A 22,278-nucleotide genomic window follows, 5' to 3' on the forward strand; every position below is an offset into this window, starting at 1 on the left:
TCTCCTTGCTCCCGGACTGAAAATGCAGTCACTCTGATCACTTTCTCTCTAACCCTAACACCCACGGCAGCCTCCCACCAAATGCCAAATACTGCGAGTCCTTGCCTCGGTTTATTCCACAGTTTCATTGCCTTTCCAATCTCAAGGCCCTCTCTCATTGGTGCTTTAGCCTCTCAACTGGTATTCCAGCCTCTAGAGTCTCCCACCTACTCATCCTGCACACTGGGGCCAGGTGAACGGGCCTCCAGTGCTCCTTTGATCCCGGAAGCCCCCCTTTTCAAAGACCCTCAGTACCTACTGAAGAAAGAACAAGTTATCAACACTGTCTTTCTGGTCTGTGCACAGTGCAGTTTTATCCTCTCTCTTCGGCAGTTTCACTCACTCACACATGTGTGCACACATGCCCACTCGGTCACTGAGGGTATTCATAGCTCCCCACTCTCCCAACTTATCACTTAGCTGCCCACTACTGTTACTTCTTTGCCCTTCACTATAGCTACCTGCTTAGAAAAAAACTCCTGGTTTTCAGTGCCCACTGTGAACTCACCCTCTCCCATGAAGCCTTCTCCAGTTGCACCAGCTGAGCATGTTCTGTCTCTGAGGAAGCCCCCCAGCCCTGTGGTCTTGTCACTTACATGACACTTCATACCCGGCACCCTGTATTTATTTGGAGATGCATCGTATTACATCCCTGCACCGCTACTAAACCTTCAGCTTATTGAGATCCTGTTTTTATATCTGACTCCCTCTGAGGATCCAGACAGCATCTTTCACACAGTGGGCCCGATAAATATATGTGGAGTTGACTGAACAAATGAGTGTGTACTTCCAAACCAGGTCTGTCCTACGCTGGTGCCTGACATTCCAAAGCTAAGCAGAGGACTTGACGTTCATCCCTGTTTAATTTCGTTATGTTGGTTTTGGCCCCGGCATACCATCCTATATAAATCATTTTGAACTTGAATATGTCATCTGTCATATTAACTATCCCAGCTGTGGGTCATCTGGTTTCTTTCTATTTTTCATCCAAGCCATTAACAAAAATGTTTAACAAGCCAGGGCCAACAACAGAGCCCAGTGTCCTGCCCTTGGAGACTTCCCTTGGGAAGGACCTGGGATGCAAAGCGTAGTGAAGCTGGGCTTCCCTAGTGGCGCAGTGGTTGAGAATCTGCCTGCCAATGCGGGGGACACGGGTTCGAGCCCTGGTCTGGGAAGATCCCACATGCCGCGGAGCAACTAAGCCCGTGCGCCACAACTACTGAAGCCCATGAGCCTAGAGCCCGTGCTCTGCAACAAGAGAAGCCACCCTAATGAGAAGCTTGCGCACCGCAACAAAGAGCCCCCGCTCTCTGCAACTAGAGAAAGCCCGTGTGCAGCAACGAAGACTCAATGCAGTCAAAAATAAAATAAATAAGTAAATAAATTTATTAAAAAAAAAAAAGTGCAGTGAAGCTACGCTAGGAGTTAGGTAGCTCAACCTCCTCTGAGTCCATCTTACCAAAACCCCTTACTTGGATTACTTACTGCAAGTAATTATTTTGGCAGGATGAATTCAGAGCAGGTTGAGCTACCCTGACTATTTGAGAAACCAGAAAACCCTTGCTGGCATATGAAGGCACTTAATTCCTTCAGCACAGCAGGAAGCTTGGGATTGATGTCAAGCTGAGACTGATGTCAGCTGAGAAGGGTTCTGAATGGTTAGCTTCTCAGTCTCCAATCCCTGCAGCTGTCTTTGCAATCACAGAATCCCACCCTGTTCAGCACCCCAGCAGGGGACTCCCATGCAGGTGTGAAAGGTGAGGACAGGTCAGGGAAGGGTTGACCAATGTAAGCAAGAAGGAGGAAGAGGAAGGGATGCCATACTTCAGTTGGACTGTCTTCCCTTTTCCTACCTCCTCATTTCACCCGCTCTACCAGGGTGAACCACAGAATAGACTTGCTGTCTCCCTTTCTTTGAAATGCATTTATTGAGCCAATAATACTCCCTTCTTCTTGCAGGCCCTGGATGCCCTGTGAGCCTGCAGCTTGGATTTGCTATTCCACGCCTAAGGCTCCCCCAGGGCTGTTTCCTTGGTTCTAGTCTGGACTTATGTGGGTACTGTTCCAGCACTGCCTCCGAGGACCAACCGCATACAGAAGTCCAGAGAGCTCCACCAGCAGAGGTCAGCACGCAGTGGGCACTAACCACCCCTCCACCCAGCACTCCCAGGCTGGAGGAGAACTTCAGCCCATCCTGGGTCCCAGTCAAAGCTGCACCAGAAGCAAAAGAGGCCATTCTCTTTTAAATGACTATAAAAACTTTATTTATTCAACAATCATATCACCTCAAATATGCGCCAGGCACTGTTCTAAACACTTTACACAAATACAGTTGGCCCTTTGTATCCACAGGTTCTGTATCCTTAGATTCAACCACTGTGAGTCAAAAATATTCAGAAAAAAATTTTCAGAAAGTTCCAAAAACCAAAACTCGAATTTGCCATGTGTCAGCAACTATTTACACAGCATTTACATTGTATTGGGTATTATAAGTAATCTAGAGATGATTTAAAGTATATGGGAGAATGTGTGTAGGTTATATGTAAACACCATGCCATTTTATATAAGGACTTGAGCATCCACAGAATCTGAGGGGGGTGGGGTCCTGGAACCAATCCCCTGTAGATACTGAGGTACATTGGTATTAATTCATTTAAGCCTCACAACAATTCAATCACGTAGGTACTATTATTATTTCCATTTTTACAGATGGGAAAACCAAGGCACAGAGAGGCCACAAGCTAGTAGCTGGCAAAGTCAGGATTCAAATCCAGCTGTCTGGCTCCTGGATCTTTTATAGTCAACCCTCTGTATCCAAAGTTCTGAACTCACGGGTTCAACCAACCGTGGATCATGTAGGACTATAGTATGATGCACTTAGTGAAAGAAATCCAAGTATAAGTGGACCCATGCAGTTCAAACCCATGTTGTTCAAGGTTCAACTGTACTATGTTCATTGTAGCATACTAGAGCCAACGATGGGAGTTTTTAGAGCTTTAAATTAAGAGATATGGGAAAGTGCTTTGACAAAAAAGCATGGCAGAATTGTAAAGTATTTTCCTTATCACCACTGCACAAATCAAAGCCTCTTTTGTGTGTCCTTTTTGGTCCATAATGGAAGCCTTAGCTTGGCTCATATTCTCCAACATCACTTTCTTTGCACTCCCTCTGCCACCTTCTGTTAGGCAAAGAGAACACCAGAGCTTTCTTATAGAAGACACCCTCAGGGTTGTCACAATTTTGCACAATATCCATTTAATACATATTAATAATCATACCACCATGACTTTATGGGTTATTTTACCTTTCTAAGGTACTTTCATAAAGTACCTTAAAGTACTTTATAAAAGTATCTTGGGCTTCCCTGGTGGCACAGTGGTTAAGAACCCACCTGACAATGCAGGGGACACAGTTTGAGCCCTGGTCCGGGAACATCCCACATGCCATGGAGCAACTAAGCCCGTGCGCCACAGCTACTGAGCGTGCACTCTAGAGCCCGTGAGCCACAACTACTGAGCCTGCCTGCCACAACTACTGAAGCCCACGCACCTAGAGCCCATGCTCCACAACAAGAGAAGCTACGGCAATGAGAAGTCTGCGCACCGCAATGAAGAGTAGCCCCCGCTTGCAGCAACTAGAGAAAGCCCGTGCACAGCAACAAAGACCCAATGCAACCAAAAATAATAAATAATAAATAAAATAAATAAAATTTTTAAAAAGTATCTTATTTATGATGCATGATTTTACTTCCTTTTCAAAATAGCCCTATAAGGTAGGGAAAGCAGGTACCAGTTTTACAGATGGAGGGACCAACCAGAACCCTAAGGCTAGTCACTGACTCTGGACCTGAAACTCAGGTCTCATGGTTTATCTCTCTACACAGCAACCCCCTTGGCCTATCCCAGATGCAATCAACCAACAAAGGAAACCTAAAAAGAACAGAGGGCAGAAGGCAGCCTGGTGTTTCCATTTCCTTCAAATTCCATTGCCTAATGTCCATGTTATTCACAGGCTGACTTTCACTAACGCCTTCCTCAGGCACCAAGGGCAGGGCTTATTTACAGGCTTATAGGGGAAAAAAAGGCAATTCTGAGTGTTATATAACTATATGTAGAAAAAGGCATAGATTCCCTATTCACTATGGGGGAGCACTTCCAAATCAAAAAGGATGCCCGTAAGCTGTCTCTCTTGATGGCATGGTCTATGGTATTGGCTGTTCTGGGGCTAAGATATTTGAGAAACATTTTAAACAGCTGCACCTAATGGCTTACGTCTATTTCATTGATATTTTTACCTATAGAAATGGGGTATATATTCTATTCACCCTCTGACTTCCCTTTCAAACCGACATGCCCCTCCTTGTCACATCTCAAAGCATGAAGAATAACTGAAATCACTAAAAACATTTTTTTGTGCTTGCAAAGCAGCTTTCGTTTTAATCAGGAAGAACATCTCCTACCATGAGAATTGTGTTAAGTCTCAAGTGAGTGAGCCCGGAGTGGCACAGATAAATGCTTTCTTCCTCAGCCTTCACACCTTTGTCAGCCTGAAAGACACAAGTCTTACTTCCAGACCAACTCAAAGATCATCTGCTCTGTGAAGTCTTCTAAGATTCCACCAGGACCCAAAGGATGTTCACGAAACGTATCTAGCTCTCATCATGTGGGGCATGTGGGAGGATTGCACTTCCTCATCCCTGTGGTCGAGTTGATGTGGCTAGTTCCAACACTTCCAGGCCAGAGCCACGGCTGGGGCAAGTCCTTTGGAACCCTCCCTCCCTCTGCTATGATAACTGACAATGTTCCATATGGTCGCTGCTCTGTCAACCTGGGTCCCACAGGGAGGACGACAGTGACATGCAGCAGAGCCCCCAGCCAACCCTCCGCAGAGTGAGAAATAAGCCTTCATTGTTTTCAACAAGTAAGACTATGGAATTGTTTTACAGTGACACTAGCCTGCCTGGACCGCTGCAATCACCTGTCCTCACTTGTCCAGTTGGACTGCTTACACACTGCCTTTACAGAGCCAATCACATTGTTCTGCAATCATTGCTTCCATTTCTGCCCTGCTCTCTTCCTCCAGACTGTATGGATCTTGAGAACAGGTACTGTGTCTTATAAATTCTCATTTGGTAGCTGCTCAGTACACGTCCTTAAATGAATGAAGAATGCATGAATAAGGTACTTGATCACAGAATATCAAATGAGATCACATAAAATGTAATTCTATAATCTTGCTAGGCACAATCTTCTCTGAGGGTGGAGATGATCCCAGATAATCTTTTTTTTTTTTTTTTTTTTAATTTTTGGTCACACCCCAAGGCATGTGGGATCTTAGTTCGCTGGCCAGGGATTGAACCCACACACCCTGCATTGGAAGGCGGAGTCTTAACCACTGGACCACCAGGGAAGTCCTGATCCCAGATAATCTTAAATAGTTCTTCCCAGCCTGCTGACGCCGCCGTAGTAGTTATCTCATGGGAAAGGGATCAGAACAGGGGGAGATGATCCTCATAGCCACATGGAAAGACTCCACAGTGCCCCGCAGGCCTCCTCTCCCAACTGTGGTTCTGAACAGAAAGGACTGTGGCTGTGACCCATGCCAATAAGGGTGTATGTGGGCTACCTTAGAGACAGGAAATTATTCACACAACAGTAATCAATGAATATTCATGGGTTATTCACCCCCAGGGCAGTAGGGGGAGGAGTGTCACAATATAACCTAGCAATAACCAAGGATTGACCCTACCAAGCCCCAAGTGCCCTGTGCCTATAATGGACAGCACGTTGTCTGCTGTCATGAGCTAAATGGTGGCCCCCAAAAAGATATGATCACTTCCCAGTCTCTAGAATCTGTAAATGTTACCTTATTTAATAAAAGGATCTTTGTAGATGTAGCTAAGGATTTTGAGATGAGGAAATCATCCTGGCTTATCAGTGTGGGTCCTAAATCCAATGACACATGTCCCTATGAGAGACTCACAGAGCAGGTGAAGTGAACAAGAGGCAAAGACTAGAGTGGCCACAAGCCAAGAAAGCCGCAACCACCAGGAGCTATAGGAGGTATGGAATGGATTCTCCCCTAGGGTCTCCTGTGACACCTTGATTTCAGATATCTGGCCTCCAGAACTGTGAGAGAATAGATTTCTGTGACCTCATTTGTGGTCATGTGTTATGGCAGTCCTAGAAAACTCACGCATCTGCCAACTCCACTGGTTTTAGATGCCCATCTGGGCAGCACTTTGGCATTCAGTCTATAGTAGCCTGGAGCACTGGCATCCCTCTGAGTCTCCCATGCATTTCCACAAGGGCTTGGAATCATCCTTGTTCCTCTCCTCCCAAGTACTTCAATTCAGGCTTTTGTGAGGGGATTCAGGCATGACTAGGCAGCAGGGGCCAAGGACTCCTCCAGAGAGACCCCTTGAGGGCATCACAGAAAGGAAGGCTAGTAGGACAGGGTGTAGTACTGCCCCTGGTGGGGTGGGGCCCTCCCAGACTTAGCTCCGGATCTCTTGGCACTTGTTGCTTAAAACAATGATAAAGGGGCTTCCCTGGTGACGCAGTGGTTAAGAATCCGCCTGCCAATGCAGGGGACACGGGTTCAAGCCCTCGTCCAAGAAGATCCCACATGCCGCAGAGCAACTAAGCTCATGCGCCACAACTACTGAGCCCACGTGCTACAACTACTGAAGCCTGTGCACCTAGAGCCCCTGCTCCGCAACAAGAGAAGCCACCGCAATGAGAAGCCTGCGCACTGCAATGAAGAGCAGCCCCTGCTCGCCACAACTAGAGAAAGCCCGCGCGCAGCAACGAAGACCCAACGCAGCCAAAAATCAAATAAATCAAATAAATTTTTCAAAAAAAAAACCCTTAAAACAAAAAAGAGAAAACAGGTGGAATAGGACTTTATGAGGATTAAAAAGATAAACTTATGCAAAACTTCTGTATATAAGTAGGCATTCAACAAGTGGTAGTGATTACCATGCAGAAAGCTTTAGGTTTCTCCCACACTGACATCAGTATGGATGCTCAGAAATGGATTTCCCATTATCCATCAAAACATATCTCGAAAGCAAGACAAGCCAGGAGCCTGAAGCCTGGAAATGTATTTCAGAGATGGAGGCGGGAAGCGGGGAGGGGGGGCGGCGTGGCCCCATCAAGGTGGGAGAACTGTCCATCTGGCTCATGTGCTTGGAATGAACTATGGAGGGTAAGGGTCTAGCAGGGAGGCCCCAAGGAAGCTGGAAGACCTCTATGGCATGTTGAGAGATACAAATTCTCTGTGACCTCTGGTGTGGGTGCTTGGGTTGTGTAATAGCAGCCACAAGGCTCAGCTTCTCGTTTCTGTTGCACTGTTTCGCTGGGCCCAGCCCAGGCTGATGCACGTGGTTAGCTGCTGCTGCTGGGCCCACCTCAGCTTGTCCCTGTGCTGCCTTTGGACAAAAAGGAGAAATGCTGGCTTCTTGGAGCATGCACAGGATGTGTGATCACAGCGGGAGGAATGAGTGGGGCTGCAGGTGGAGGTGTGAACTGAAAGAGGAGATTTTTTGTGTGAATGTGGTTTATTCCCAGAGGCCGCTTTCTGTCAGAGAAGGCAAGAGGGCCTTGCGGGGGTGACCAAAGGCATTCCCTTGGGGCCTGGAGCCTATTTCAAATTACATATCCTCAGCAAAAGCTTTTAGGTGCAGGTTCCAGGCCGAGTGTGCTAATCACTGGGTTGCGATCCCCTGTTAGCTCTGCATCACCAGGGCTGCCAGGGGGCCTGGGAAGAGCCACACTTGTAGGGGGAATCCCCAGCACAGGAAGCAAGTTTCCTCTAGCTTCATTACAGAAGCTGACTTTGAACTCCCACACACCTGAGAGCTTATCAAGATACAATGTTGTATTTTTTTCTGTTGTGTCATATGTGTATATCTTGTTTCCCCAAACAGAAGAGAGCTCCTTTTATGGCAGGAGCTGTAACTTATATTTCTCTTATCCCTCATCTAGTCCCCCAACTTCAAGTACCTTTATCTTGCTTTATCCTCCAGAAACAAACCACTCGTAACTCATACCATATTGTTGCTAGCATCTGTGCTTTGCTCGTCATTCCCTCTGACTGGAAGGCTCTTCCCAAATTTCTGCACTTGATCAACTCCTACGCATCCCTCCAGACTCCACTTAGAAACATCTCTCACAGGAAGCCCCCTGAAGCCCAGGCTGGGTATGACACCTCTCCTCTGTCCACATGAACTCAAACTCCTGTTCTCCACACGCCTGTAGGTGGTTGACGCCCTTCTTCGACCCGAGCTCTTCAGAGACCAGCAGTGTGAAACATTCATCTTCGTATCTCCACTGCCTGCCACGTATCTCCACTGCCTGCCACGTATCTCCACTGCCTGCCACGAATCTCCACTGCCTGCCACGAATCTCCACTGCCTGCCAGGCAGTACGGCCTCAATGTATGTCTGTTGGACCTAATTAAAGAGCTAGTGTGTGGTGTCCTATGACTTGCTATCAATCGATTATGGAAGATCCAGCTTAGGAGAGAGTTGTGATTGCTACCCCAAGGCCAAGAAGGTGGCCCTGATATGGTTAAAAGCAGGTTCAAAATGAAGGGCTGGGGACATCTTGCCTGGAAAGAATGTCCAGTTCCAAGGTCTGGAACTTCTCAGTGCTTCCAGCCTGGGGTCCACAACACTCTCCATTAAGGAGGGGCTCTGATGGCATCTCAGGAGGGTCTCTTGGAGATGTAAAGGCCCTGAATGCCCATCTCACTCCTCCTATGGAGGCGCCAGAGCTTGCAATTGCAGAGGCTGGAGCCCCTTCCCTCAAGATAAGATTTGACCCATGCAAGTGAGACTTTACAGGTGAGCCTCAGAGGCTCAGCAGTCATTTCCCACAATGCCCAGGAGATAGATATTCAGGAAACCCAAAGGGAAATAGATGGGGAGCTCACTCCCCAAAAGACCACGGTATGAGGGCAGTGTCCCCCCTGGTCTGACTCAGGCAGATCCACTGGGGAGATGAGCTCCTGTAGGACCCTAGAGCAATAATACTGATGCTGGTGACCAAGCCTTAGTACTGTATTAGCAGTTTCATTGTATCTTCTTCTGCAGAGAGAGATTAAAAACTTCTACATAACTCTCTGAAGGCCAAACATGAGGTGGATATTGATTTTGTGATGAAACTGACCATTCTCCCTCTTAAGGTTTAGGCTGAACTACTCCCCAGGTGAGAGAAAAATTGCAAGCTGTTGGCTTTCCAAAGGTCCAGTGGTGCCTAAATCCCCAGGCAGCCTCAGTCTCTGCGTCTTGTTTTCTCCTTTACAGTATGGCAGTTAGAGATCGTTTCATTCCACCCAGAGCTCTGAGATGTTCAGATTCTAATGAGTTGAGTAGAGGTGGTCAAGCTGACTCTGCAAACCCAAAACTATTACTTTAGGAAGGCAGATCTGCCTTCAGATTTCTCTGGAACTGAAACGTTCTCTTGAGGCCCTGATAAGATTACCGGGCTGCTGAGCCTCCAATGTTCAGATTTCCCACGGAACCGCCGCGCTCGCCAGACTCTGGCTCGCCTGACTGTGAGCAGCCGCGCTGCGGATTGGGCTCTGAAACCCGACTCCGCTCCAGGAATGCACGCTCACCCCCTCCTGCGATAGCGCCTGGGCCCTTCCAGTCTGCCTACCCAAACTTCCCCGTCATTGTGGTCCAGTGAATGCAAGTGCCTGTTAACTGGAAGCCGGTGGTACTTTGAGGGTCCCAAAGAGTGGGAGCCAGACAGGAATGTGTGGGGTATTTGGCCAGGCCTGCAAGTCCACCAGCCAAGCTCCAGCTCCCAGAGGCCAAGCAATCCCTAATTATGACCCATAGGCTCCAGCCAGCAGCCAACATATGGCTCATTGAGAGGCTGGGTCCAGAACCAGCAAAGGCTGTTGGGTGAAATTGTGGTAGAAAATATTTAATGAAGTATGGGAATTCCCTGGCGGTCCAGTGGTTAGGACTCTGAGCTTCCTGGCGCAGCCAAAAAAAAAAAAAAAGTAAAGAAGTAAAAAGATATCATTGAAAAAGTAGGTTACCAAATGAACACATTATACGTACCAGTATGTACACATACACACAGACCCATCATCAGTAATACTGATAGTCTGTGAGGATGAAAAGACATGATAGCCCAATATTTAATTAACATTTACTGCACAAGATCTAGTACATAATAAATGCTCAATAAACACTGAACAAATGGATGAATGACAACTAATATCTGGAAGGGACTTGGAGTTACCTTAAGGAAAAGGGCTCCTTAACTGTCTTCATCTAAATTAGAAATTCATTACTTGTTCAGTGGAAAATTAAACTTTTTCAAGCACTCTCAGGCTATTTGGTACTGCCTACAATTTATATTTAAGCAACTAAGAATATTAGTTTAATTTTGATGTCCGAAGTCTCCAGCTCTTTCTTTATTATACATTTCTCCCTTCTGGGTTCCTATCCAGAGTAACTTCACCTATTATTTCTTCTAGAGAAGAATCATATTTTCATCATAAGAGGTCTGTACTTCTCATGGAGTGTTGGACATTCCTGCTTAGAACAATCAAAACTAACATATCTAAACCTTGTTTTAAAAAAAAAAAAATCTGACCTTTCTCCCATCTTCAACCGTTTATTTACTCATTCAACAAGCATTTGAGTGCCATCAGGCCCTAGATATATAAGATATGGCCCCTGTCCTCAAGGAATTTTCCAGGGAGAGAGCCAGGTAAGCAGACAGTTACAGTTCTGCCTGGTACTCTAATCCAGTTTGAAAAAAGTGCCGAGAGTGCTGTAGAGTCTGAGGGCATCTGTGAAGGTTCCCAAGGTAGCGATATTCGAGCTGCAGGCTGAGAGGGGAAGAGTTCCCTGTTTCTGTCAATTCATTTATCAAGCAAGCTCTTCTCGAAAAATTATATGATTATCTAGGCACTGTGCAAATCTCTGGAGACCTAAAGACCAATAAGACAGTCCCTGCCTACAAAAGACTTATAGAGGCATAAAAACAATACTGCCATTCTCCTTGGCATCTTAGAGAACTCTACTCATCTGGGCACCCTGGCAAGCTCAAACACAGAAGTCATTTCTGGTTCCTCTTATAACATGTGGCCTTTACTCTTCCATCTTTTCCATTCTTGCTCTCTCTCAAAGTCAGAATGTGCCTGGACTCTCAGAGAAGCTCCTGAGTCTGGTTTCCTTGCTCACTCTACACATTGGTGTTTCTGCCACATCATCCCTGCAACATGGTGTTCGCCATCTTACTCAACACCACTCAGCTTCCTACTGTCCATGGAGCAGAATCCAGGGCCATTCACTATCTGGCCTTTGAGGGCTGCAGCTGGCCTCTGTCTAAATTAGAAAAAGGCCCCCTTTGGGGCACAGCTAGGCAAGGAGACTTTTTACAAAGAAAAAGTAACCCTTTCTTCCAGATGGCTTGAATTCCAGCTCCCACTCACCCACTTGGCCAGCATCCGCTATACCCAGAGGCCCTGTGGTTTTTATCTTATTACTTTCATTTTTTTCTCTCTCTGCTTCCCCACTTTCCTCTCCAGCCAACTGGCCTGCTTTCCTACACAAAGCTGGCATGTTCTCCGGGTACCCATTCCTTATGTCTTCTCCTCCTCACCACCTACCTTTCTTTTATGACTTCTTTTGAGACTTAATAGAAACACTGAAATACTGTGGAACTTTTGGTCTGCAACTGCCATACCTTTGGCACTTAAGCATTTGAAAATTATATACATGACAAGATATAATAGTAAGTCTCATTTTCCCTATTGGATCATGAACTTTTAAAAGGCATCTTTATCTTGTTTATTGCAGAGGGCTTAAAGAGGGCTGAAATAATGATTGATGTTGATAGCAGTAAAGTAACTTAAAAAAAGAAAAGATTTCCCAAAGACTTCCAGCAGGCAAGTGGGCTCTAGAGAATGAATGCTGAGTAACTCTTGTTGGCCTGGTTTAAATTCCTAGTACTAGGAAGTAATATAACTCAGTTTCTCACCAAATATAGTGGTCCCTGCATGTCTCAAAAGTGGGTTTCACCTCTCAAAAGAGGGTTTTACTCTGAGATTTTTCAGGAATTCCCAAACCCCACTCCTGCATATCATGTCCCACCGTGAAAAGTTTACGTCCTGGCTGAGAAACGTCACTTCTCCAGCCTCTTGGTTTCCTCTTTACTTCCTTTACCAGTGCTAGCAGTTGCAGTTCTTTTTCCAGGCATTTTGACAAAAGAACTTCAAAAGCAGTCACTGCCAACCAGCAAATCCATGCCCTGTACAGACTCAGTGCGAACTGACAGGCTTCCTGGCTGGCCAAGCAATGCCCCCATCTTGGTAGAATCCCCCATCAATGACTACACGTCTTGGTTTGTACACTGGAGGACCTTCTCTTTTCACCACCCCCCAAACACAGGAAGTTGCTTAAGCGACAGTTTCAGGGCCTCTGCCACACACTGTTCCTTCCTCAACTGAGGGAGAAAAAAGTACCTTAGGAAGGAGTCCCTTGTGCCTTCTGAGAACAAAGTTCAAACTTGCATTTGGCCCCCAAGCAGCAAGCAACCTGCTTTTAAGCCTAAATCTTTGCTCTCATCTTCCATCCATTTCTGCAAGAGGTTAGACAGGTCCTAAATCGCACTGTACCTCTACCTGGGGGCCTGAGGCACCCTGTACTTTCAGAGGAGGAAACCCACTCCTAAAGCAACATCTTCAGGAACCTTCACTCAGCCTGTGGGCATCCCCGGGGCCATCTCCCTCCTCTGCCCTGAAGCTGTAGTCAGCCAGAGAGGATCTTATCGCTCTGGGCTATCTTTGAGTAGACTTGTGAACACCCACTGCTGGGTTTCCCTCCCACCCTTTCCCAGCCCTAATCTGCGTGGAGTGGAGTTTCGCCAGTTTACAGATGTTTCCAGAGGGTCCATCTCAGCCTCTGGTGGATCCCACGGTCCCCTGCACTTTATAAGGCCTCCCTGAGGGTGATATCTGAAGACAACTGGTAGAGCCGGATGCCTAAATGCAACTGCCCAGGACAGACCTATTGCCCTCACAGAGAAGTCACAGCGCTTTGTAGGCCAAGCAGTGAGGTTCACTTAGAAGAGCCAACCTGGGCTCTGGTGTAGAGCCAGGAGCGGGGAAGAGCTAGCAGAACCGACTGTGAATCTTGAGAGCGCTGACCACAGCCTTGGGAGCAGCAGTTCAGCTTTTGAAAAGGGTGGGAATCACCTTGAAAGCTAGGTAACATTCACACCTTCTCTTTTCTTCTTTTTAAAAGCAAGCCCATGTCTGGCTAAGACTGGCTTAGGGCTAAATGTCAGGCCTCAGTTTCAAGGGGAAAATCTGGGGAAGTCTCAGGATGTGGAGAAGGCAGGGCGGAGGGGAATACACCCAGCCACTCCTCCACTGGAGGGTGGTTCCTGGATACCACTGGAGCGGTCCCAGGAAAATCCCAGGCCGGGCAGTGGTGGGCTTCACCCTGGAGCCCCCCACAGATATGTGGCCAGCGCAGTCCCGTGCACGCAGGGACGTACAGGGGAGTCTGAAGGCTGATCAGAAGGAGCGCCATTTGCCCACGAGGGGAGCTTTTCAGAAAGTTCTGAAAGAAGATGTTACAGACAGAAGCGGGACTTGAGAAGCAAGAGGGCGACCGGACTCCAAATCCAATTTTCATCGAAAAGGGAAGCCAACGGACTGGCCAAAAAAAGTGCCTCACGTTAACAGTTCTGTTTCTCTTTCAATACCCATATCTTCAGATCCAGCAGCTTCTGCTTTCTTGAGAGTTTCTGCTCACACGTTTGCCCATTTACAAAGTTTACGGCACTTTTTTTTTTTTCCTGAAGCATTTAAGTCCCTAAGCAAAATACCTGGATCTCTAGAAAGGCCCCTCCCCTCTCCCTGAGGTCTTCCCCCGCCAACCCCCTGCCTGCTCAGAGGGGTCCCCTAGGTAGGACCAGGGGCGAGCCTCCGGAGTTGGCCAGGAGGCGTGGGAGCGGCGGGCATTCGCTGGGCTCCCGGGGCGGCAGCAATGAGCCCGGCGCTCCCGGCTCCCCGCTCGGATCCCGGCCCCCCTCGCCACCCCGCCCGCGCGCCACCGGCTCCTTTACCTCCATGTCCTCCAGGTGCCGACTCGGCGGCAGCCCCGCGCGCTCGCTCTGGCCGGGGCTCGCGATCCCCGCTCTCCGTTCGGCTCCCGCCGGGGCCGGGTTCGGCTGGGGCGGGCACAGCGCAAGTGGGCGGCTGCGCGCCCGGCTCGCTGGCTGCGGGACTGCCCCGGCCGCCCGCGCCTTGCGCTAGAGAACGAGGAAGGAGGAGGAGGAGGGGTAGGAGGTGGAGGAGCGGGAGGAGGAGGAGGGAGGGGGAGGAGGGGGAGGGAGGGGCAAGGAGGCCGGCAATCAGGGTTTAAATTTAGACACAAATCTAAACAGATACTGTCCCCTCCCGGGGCAGGACGCAAGCGAGGGAGCCACGACTCCATTAATCTGCCCAAACATGGGGATGGGACAGCCGCCTGGCCCCTCTTTCTCTCTTAGTTTCTCCAAGACCCTGGTCGTTGCCTCGGTGTCAGTCCTTCTTAACCTCTTCCTCCTTTAACATGCTCCTTTCATTTTTCTTGCCCTAAAGGTTAGAGTCGTTCTTTCATTCTTTTTATCTCCCCTCTTTTCTATTTACTTCTTTTATGTACATTCCTACCCCCTGTCTTTCCTCATTTAAAGAAAAATTGCACTCACAGCATACCTGGTTTTCCTGGCGTTCCTGGCCGGAGAGTGAGAACCCTCCCTGATTGATACGTTGTTCTCCCACTGCCCCCCGCACCCCCCGCCCCCGCAAGAGGGGCTGTTCAGACAGTGCATTCAATGCTCAGTGTTGGACGGCGTCGACCGCCTTCCCCTCTGTCATCTCTTTTCCTCTCCACCTCGCAGTCTCAGATTTTCAGGAAACCACTCTCAATCTATCCATCTCTCATCTATGTATCAGGAAGAGGAGGAGGAGGAGAAAAGTAAGCCAAGCAGAGTTTTCCAAGCTCCCTGTAGCAGTCTATCTTTCTCTCACCCCGAACGATTGATGCGTTCGATTTTGTGGAATTTCAGCCCCCATAAGCTTCTTGTTGCCTTAGGGCCCTTTTGCTGTTCCTAAGTGTACTCTAAGAAATAGCGCAAAGGACAAGATCCTGAACTTCCGATTCCCATAGGCCCAACATAGCAATCCTCCCCCAGGGCCATCCCAGCTCTCTGGGCAGCAAAGAGGCTGAAGAAAACAAAGCTGCATGGGAGGGACAGGGGAACTGGAATCTGGAGCAGCTTCTCTCTCTGCTACCAGTTCGAACACTGGCCATCAGCTCTAGGTGCCCCTTCTGGATCCCTCCCACTGCTCGCAGAGAGGCAGAGAGGGAATGCCTTCAGGGACCTGTGTGAAGGGCATTGGCTGGCAGGGATGCCTCTGTGTCTTTCTGCAGTGTTCTTGCGTCCCCACCCCTACCCCAAACCCTGACCCAACTCACCCTGGGAAAGGGACAGTGGGCCAGGTGATTGCCAGCACTGAGAAGAGAGACATATGGAGAAACTGATCAAAGAAACCAGCTGAGAGTTTGCTCAAACTGCAAAGAACTGCCCTGATTTTGCTCCTTATCCCAACACGACCTGCAGACTTTCGGGCACTTAGATTGCTTCTTTGGGTACCAGCCTTAGAAACATGACCTCTTCCCTGTAGAATCTTCTAAGGCTTGTCTTTCTAAAACACTAACAGCCCTAATGCCGAAGTGTTTTCTAGTTCATTTAACTCAGCTGAGCGTAAAGATAAGACCCTTGATTTCAGAAACAGATTGAAGGTTGAATTCCAGCTCTCCTACTTTCTAGCTATGTTTTCTGAGACAAGTCGCTTACCCACTCTGATTCTCATTTGCCTCACCTACATAGTTTGGTAGGCACTCTGAAAACAGTAGCTACTTTTATAATGCTTAGCCTCATGTACAAGCTCAAATGAATAGGGACCCAATATTTCTTTTATTGCCAGGCATTCTAAGGCCCAGTGAATGGGGCCTCCACTCCCAGGAATTAATGATGAGTCCCTTCCCATTCCAGCCACACAGCTACAGAGGTGAGGGCACTAGGGCAGAGTTGGCAGCAAGAAAGGAAGTTTCTTGGTACCTTGCAATGCATACTCGTGCTTGTGATTTTTTTTTTCCTTTTCTTCTTTTTACAGGTGCAGGACTGAGTTGGTGATGGGAGCATAGTCTCTTCCCATATCTTCTAACTCTGACTCATGGGGCCTTTTCCTTTCTGCCTCCATCTAGTCCTCCTTTCTGCTCAGAACAGGGCTGTCCCAGCACAGGTTTCTGGTTCACAAACAGGATGGCGGAAGTGCCTACCCAAAAGAAACCGTTAGACTTTTAGATAGCATCACAGTTACTCAAGGTGACTTGCGGCTGCAGCCCACGCCCTGCTCAGGCCTTCCCTTAGCCATGTAAGAACCCATGATCCACAACGCAAATAAGCTCGGCCTCCACCATGCTCCTGGGTCTCAGAACATGCAGGGTGGGATGCTGCTCCCTAGTTATATGGGCCCTAGGCAGAGACCTTCATGAGAGGAAGGAGTGGAAAATTGGGAGAGGGGCAGAGGCCCAGAGCTCAGTTTCAGCAGCCCTGAGTAGGTATGGGGACTGTGCTCCCCGTATATTCCCCTCCCACCCCTCCTGAAGGTCCCCAGAAGCCAGAATGGAAATAACCCATCTGGTAAACACCCTGTTTTTGCTGGGCTACCTGGGATTCTGACTTGCTGCTCTGTGTGCTGGGAGAAGCTGACAACCCAAGGGGAAGGGAAAGTGGCTCTGAGGGGGTGGTCCCCCTCCCTCTGCAGGTGACTGGTTGGCTCACAAGGACCCACTTCCTTTACTCTCCCCACTTCACACACCCTGGTAGTCTGAATCAGCCAAGCAGTAAATAAAGGCCAGTGCAGAATGAAGAACAAGAAACATCAGAGCAGCTTGAGCAGGGGAGCCCATATTACCATCAAACAAATACCACCAAATAAATATTTGGTGAATGAATGAGTGGATGAATGAATGAAGCAAATTAGTAGGATCTTTGCTTTTAAACCAAAGGCAGAGCATTTTTCCATAGATGGGTCTTCAGTGGGAGAAAAGACCCTGTGGGAGAAAAGATCGTGGAAGGGTACCAGTTAAGCAGTAACTAAGTTTTTAAGCAGACTTGCAAAGAGCTCCAATCAGTCATTTCTTAGTAAGTGGCCACACTGTGCTGCTGATTGTCCATTTTAAAAATTAAGAGCAAGAAGTAGATGTTCTTTCATGGCTATAAATACTAACTTTAAAACATATATACTTCAGCCCTAAGTCCTGGGAATGTGGCAAAAATAAAACAACTCATTCCGCTACAAGTGACTGTCAGTGGGGAACAGAGTTGAATATACTGAAGTGAAAGCACCAAGGCTTGAGTGCTTTTGTGTTCAAGGAATGGCAGTGGAGGGTTTCTCAGAGGAAGATGGTAGCATGCGAAAGGTAAATTGAGGAGGAAGGTAGCAGGGTAACAGCTGGGCCACAGGGAGGATGTTGAAGTGTGCAGCAGGCAGCCAGCAGGGGTTGGCGACCTCATGAGGCAGTCTTTTGACTGGCCCTCTGGGGATTGGGAGATTTATTACATATGGAAATTGAGCAAAGAAATTGACATGTAGAAGCCAATGGGAGACAAGATTCTCTCTGATGGGGAAGGGAGATACAAATATGCAAGGGAAGTGGGGACTGGAATGAACCCTGTGGTTCTGAACTGGAGTGGGAGGTATTGGTGTGAACTCATGGTTTTCAGTCTGTAAATACATAGATGTAGATATAAATGTGTATACATACATACATATATTTCTTAGTTTGATTCACTGAGAGTGCCTGGGAGAAATGATATGCCAGTAGCAATCAGTGCACACAGAGCCCAGATCTTGGTTTCTGAATACCATTCTCCACTAAAGAAACCAAGGGTCCTTGGAGAAAATGGCTGATTACAGGGCTGGGGCAGGTAAAGAAGAAGATAAGCCTGGAACATCTTGTTGTGCCAGAAAATATGGAAGTGCTCCATAAATGACAGGAAGATGTTTTAAAAAAACATAGAAAACAGATTGCAGGGACTCCTAGGACAATATTGGGATAATAAAAGGGTCAAAATAAACAATGATAGCAATGTATTATGCCCTTTAAATAAAATAGGAGTTCATGAGTCCACACTGATATAAACAAATAAGTGAATAAGTAAGTGGAAGAAGAGAAAGCTCTTTCTCATAGCACAATGCTGACTAACAAATGTAAAAAAAAAAAAGAAAAAATTGCCATATGACAACAATTATGGTTATAATAATTTTAGGCAAGAAACATCATTGGATGCTAAATCTAGTGGGTAAAAATTGAATGAGGAATAGGATTTTACATAATTTCAAATTATCTCCCTATAAATTACTCATTAATTACAAAGGGGAAAAAGTAACATTACAGAGAATAAGGCTAACAGACACCATATTAAGAAAGTGGTCAAAATAAACACCACCAGTGATGGGACAAATTGACATCACATGCTACCTGATGGGATGCAATAAGAACACACCATCATTTCTGTGGTATTCTGGTCCAAGGTGCATAACCTGAATGTAATCATGAAGAAACACTGGACAAGTCTAATAGGAAGACATTCCTTAAAGTGACTAGTCTGTGATTTCCAAAAGTGCCAATGTCAAGAAGGTCAAGGGAAGGCTGGGGAAGGGTTCTAGGTTAAAGGAGACTAGAACCACATGACAATTGGGTTGACCATGTGCTTCTAGGTTGGCTCCTTTGACTATAAAGTATGTTAAAGGAATTATTCTATATACACATATCAAATCATCACAATGTATAATTTAAGTATCTTACAATTTTGTCAATTATATCTCAATAAAGCTGAAAAAAGATTATTAGAATTGGCAAAACTGTAAGAAATTCCGGGTGAAGGATGTATGAGAGTTCTTTTGTACTAATCTTACAATTTTTTCAAAGTTTAAAATTATTTCAGGGCTTCCCTGGTGGCACAGTGGTTAAGAATCTGCCTGCCAATACAGGTGACATGGGTTTGGGCCCTGGTCTGGGAAGATCCCACACGCCACGGAGCAACTAAGCCCGTGCGCCACAACTACTGAGCCTGCGCCCTAGAGCCCAAGAGCCACAACTACTGAAGCCCACTTGCCACAACTACTGAGCCCACATGTCACAACTACTGAAGCCTGTGCACCTAGAGCCTGTGCTCCGCAACAAGAGAAGCCACCACAATGAGAAGCCTGCGCACCACAACGAAGAGTAGCCCCCGCTTGCCGCAACTAGAGAAAGCCCGTGCAGCAACGAAGACCCAACACAGCCAAAAATAAATAAATAAAATAAAATAAAAAATTATTTCAAACTAAAAAATTAAGAAAAAAGATGGTGGGGATAAGAATTGAGCCCTTCCATTTCTTTTTTTTCCAGACTAACTCCCTACCCAGTCCCTTCATCATCTGTTCCTCCCCCCCATCCCCCCCCCACAGAGATCCATAGGATGGGCCAGGGGCCTGTTGACACTGGTGATAGATGATAGATGGATAGATAGATAGATAGATAGGTAGATAGATAGATAGATAGACAGATAGATATTGGGAGAAGAGAGAGAGCCTAGTCTTCTGGAATGATAGTGGATGGAGACAGGAAGGGAAAATTATTCAAATCTTTTTTGTACAAATATCTTGTGATGTTTCAGTGGTTGAAGCAAACACATGGATATTTAAAGTTTTGAGGAGAGATTTAACATTAAAAAAAAAAGGGAAGAAAGAAAACACAAGAACCAAAGCAAATTGGACTGAAGGAAGGCTGGACATACACTGAGAAAGGGGTTGGGAGTCTACGGCTGAGAAGGGCCAACTAGGGATTTCCTGGGGTGAGGCTGGGGGAAGCCAAAGGACAGTGTTGAAAAAAAACCAAAGGGGACGGTCTGGAGGCCTCAACAGATTGCAGCCTTCTCCTTCTGAGGCATAGTCCAAGTTCAGGAATGAAATTATACAGATCTACAAGGAAACCCAAACCTTCTCAGCCCTAAAGTGTATCATGCAGAGCATCTGAGCACCAGCTTCAACTCTGGATGTAGATTAGAATGACCCAGGGAGCTTTGAAAAAATAGCTATGCCTGACCCGCCCACTTCCTGTAGGTGAACACAGAGTGGGGCCTGGTGTGTCAGTTTATTTTTAAGCTTCAGTAAAGACGTAAATCTTGAATAGTCTAAGCCAATTATGGAAATAACATTCCTCTTGCCAGAAATTGGTTTAGAGAGAAATATGTGAGGAAATTTTGGCCAATGAGATAAAAGGGGAAATCTTTATCCTTTCTGCTAAAGAAACACATACAAAGAGATGCCGTGTAAACATAAGGTGTTGTCCTACCTGATGTAATGCCTGGAACTACAGCAACTACTGTGCTACCACATGAGACAAAGCTGGGAAGATTCAGGACATAAACTCCATGAGGACAGAGATTTTTGTTTCTTTTTTTTGTCAGTGTATATCCCATGTACCTAAATCAAGGCTGGACACAAATAGTCATTCAATAAATATTCATTGAACAAGGAACCAATGGCTTTGTTGACCAAATGATTTTGTCGAGGTACTGAATTGACCAACTCCGGAGGGACTATCCCTGGAATTCTTGTTATGTGAAGCAATAAATTTCTTTATTTCAAAGTTAAGCCATTTGAGTATGATCTTTTCTTATAGCTAAAAGCATCCAACTGATTCAGATATACACAAACTGACAAGAAGAAGACAAAATCAGACACATATACCAGTACAGAGAAAGAAGCAGTCCCTCAGATAAATGTCCAGCAGAGATGTGGAGAAAGACTGGCATGGTAGTGCATACACACACACACACACACACACACACACACACACACACACACAGACAGATGGGAGAATGTGAAACAGAAAAAGAGAGTGGGAAACCTAACTAATATCCATTGGGAAAGAAAAAAATTCAGATTGAAAAAATAAGAGTACTGTCAGAATTCTAAATGTCTTAATTCCTACCTAAATTTCAGACAACAGGTGGTCTAGATAATCCTTTTTCTTTTTTCTTTTTCAAAAATTTATTTTATTGAAGTATAGTTGATTTATAATGTTGTGTTAATTTCTACTGTACAGCAAAGTGATTCACTTATACATATATATATATATACATTCTTTTTCATATTCTTTTCCATTACGGTTTATTACAGGGCATTGAGTATAGTTCCCTGTGCTATACAGTCCTTTATCTTTTCTTATTATTAAAAAGGAAAAGAACTGGGAAGTCCCTGGCAGTCCAGTGGTTAAGACTCCGTGCTTCCACTGCAGGGGGCACGGGTTCGATCCCTGGTCGGGGAAAATCCCGCGTGCCGCGCAACCTGGCCAAAAATAAATAAATAAATAAAGGTATGTTTTCATGAAGTAATTTCATATCACAGTTTCTTTTAGGATATTGTTAGTAACGTCAAGTGATGTTGCAGTTTTGCCACTAAAGGCATTTGCTAATATGAATCAGTAGCTTGAATTGGGCAGGAGCTGTCCAAAGCTGGAGGTTACCCACGTGGCCTTACAATGAATATCTTCAGTGATTCTACACTAATAAAGTGAAACAGGTTATAAGAAAGAATAGTACCCAATTCCCACTGGTCACTCATCCTCTTTGTTTTTTTTCATGGGCAACAGGCAAAGAATTATGTGGAAAGTTTTCTGCACAAAGTATGCATTTGCAAAATTCTACTAAAAACCTGTGTCCCCACCTGTTTCTCTTTCCTTCTTGTGGTGGTCTTGCTATCCATCCATTTGTTCATGCCAGAAACCTGGGTGTCGTTCTTGATTCTTCCTTCACCTTCACCAACCAGGTGCTATAATTCTAGCTCTAAAATATAATGACATTACTCCCCGCAACCTCCCACCAATCACAGTCATTGCCATCTTTCATCTGGATTAAGAAAACAGGGTCATAGTTCATCTGCATATCTGCTAATTGTTGTCCTTGACTCCAACCTTGACTCACCATCTCCCTGCATCTATTCTCCACTCCACAGGCGGTAATCTTTCTAAAGATTACTTTGGAGGGTGTAACTCACACACTTTCCTGACATGGTAATGCTTACCTCTCCAGCCTCTTCTCAACAGAGAACACCCAGTACTGCACGGTCAAGCCATCCTGATGTGCTTTCAGGTCCCTG

General features: G+C 46.3%; 1 protein-coding gene and 1 long non-coding RNA gene across 3 annotated transcripts in view; one reads left to right on the top strand and one right to left on the bottom strand.

Annotated features, from left to right (window-relative positions):
• RCSD1 (RCSD domain containing 1) overlaps nucleotides 1–14,338 on the bottom strand; it is a 66,148-nt gene extending 51,810 nt beyond the window's left edge. The window contains exons 1-2 of one of the 2 annotated variants that reach the window (XM_082360953.1): nucleotides 14,145–14,338; nucleotides 4,499–4,585 (exon numbers count right to left, since the gene is read on the bottom strand). In XM_082360953.1, the coding sequence (XP_082217079.1) occupies nucleotides 4,499–4,585; nucleotides 14,145–14,150 (93 nt within the window). In that variant the 5' untranslated portion in view covers nucleotides 14,151–14,338. The remainder of the gene's footprint in view (nucleotides 1–4,498; nucleotides 4,586–14,144) is intronic. The other variant, XM_082360955.1, reaches the window with a different exon arrangement.
• Nucleotides 7,214–10,071, top strand: LOC309631971. The gene is made up of 2 exons (XR_014246664.1): nucleotides 7,214–8,403; nucleotides 8,464–10,071. It is a non-coding gene; the product is annotated as an uncharacterized lncRNA (long non-coding RNA).
• Nucleotides 14,339–22,278: the final 7,940 nt, after the last annotated feature.

The sequence above is a fragment of the Balaenoptera borealis genome (genome assembly GCF_965194805.1).
Source record: "Balaenoptera borealis genome assembly, chromosome: 1".
NCBI lineage: Eukaryota > Metazoa > Chordata > Mammalia > Artiodactyla > Balaenopteridae > Balaenoptera > Balaenoptera borealis.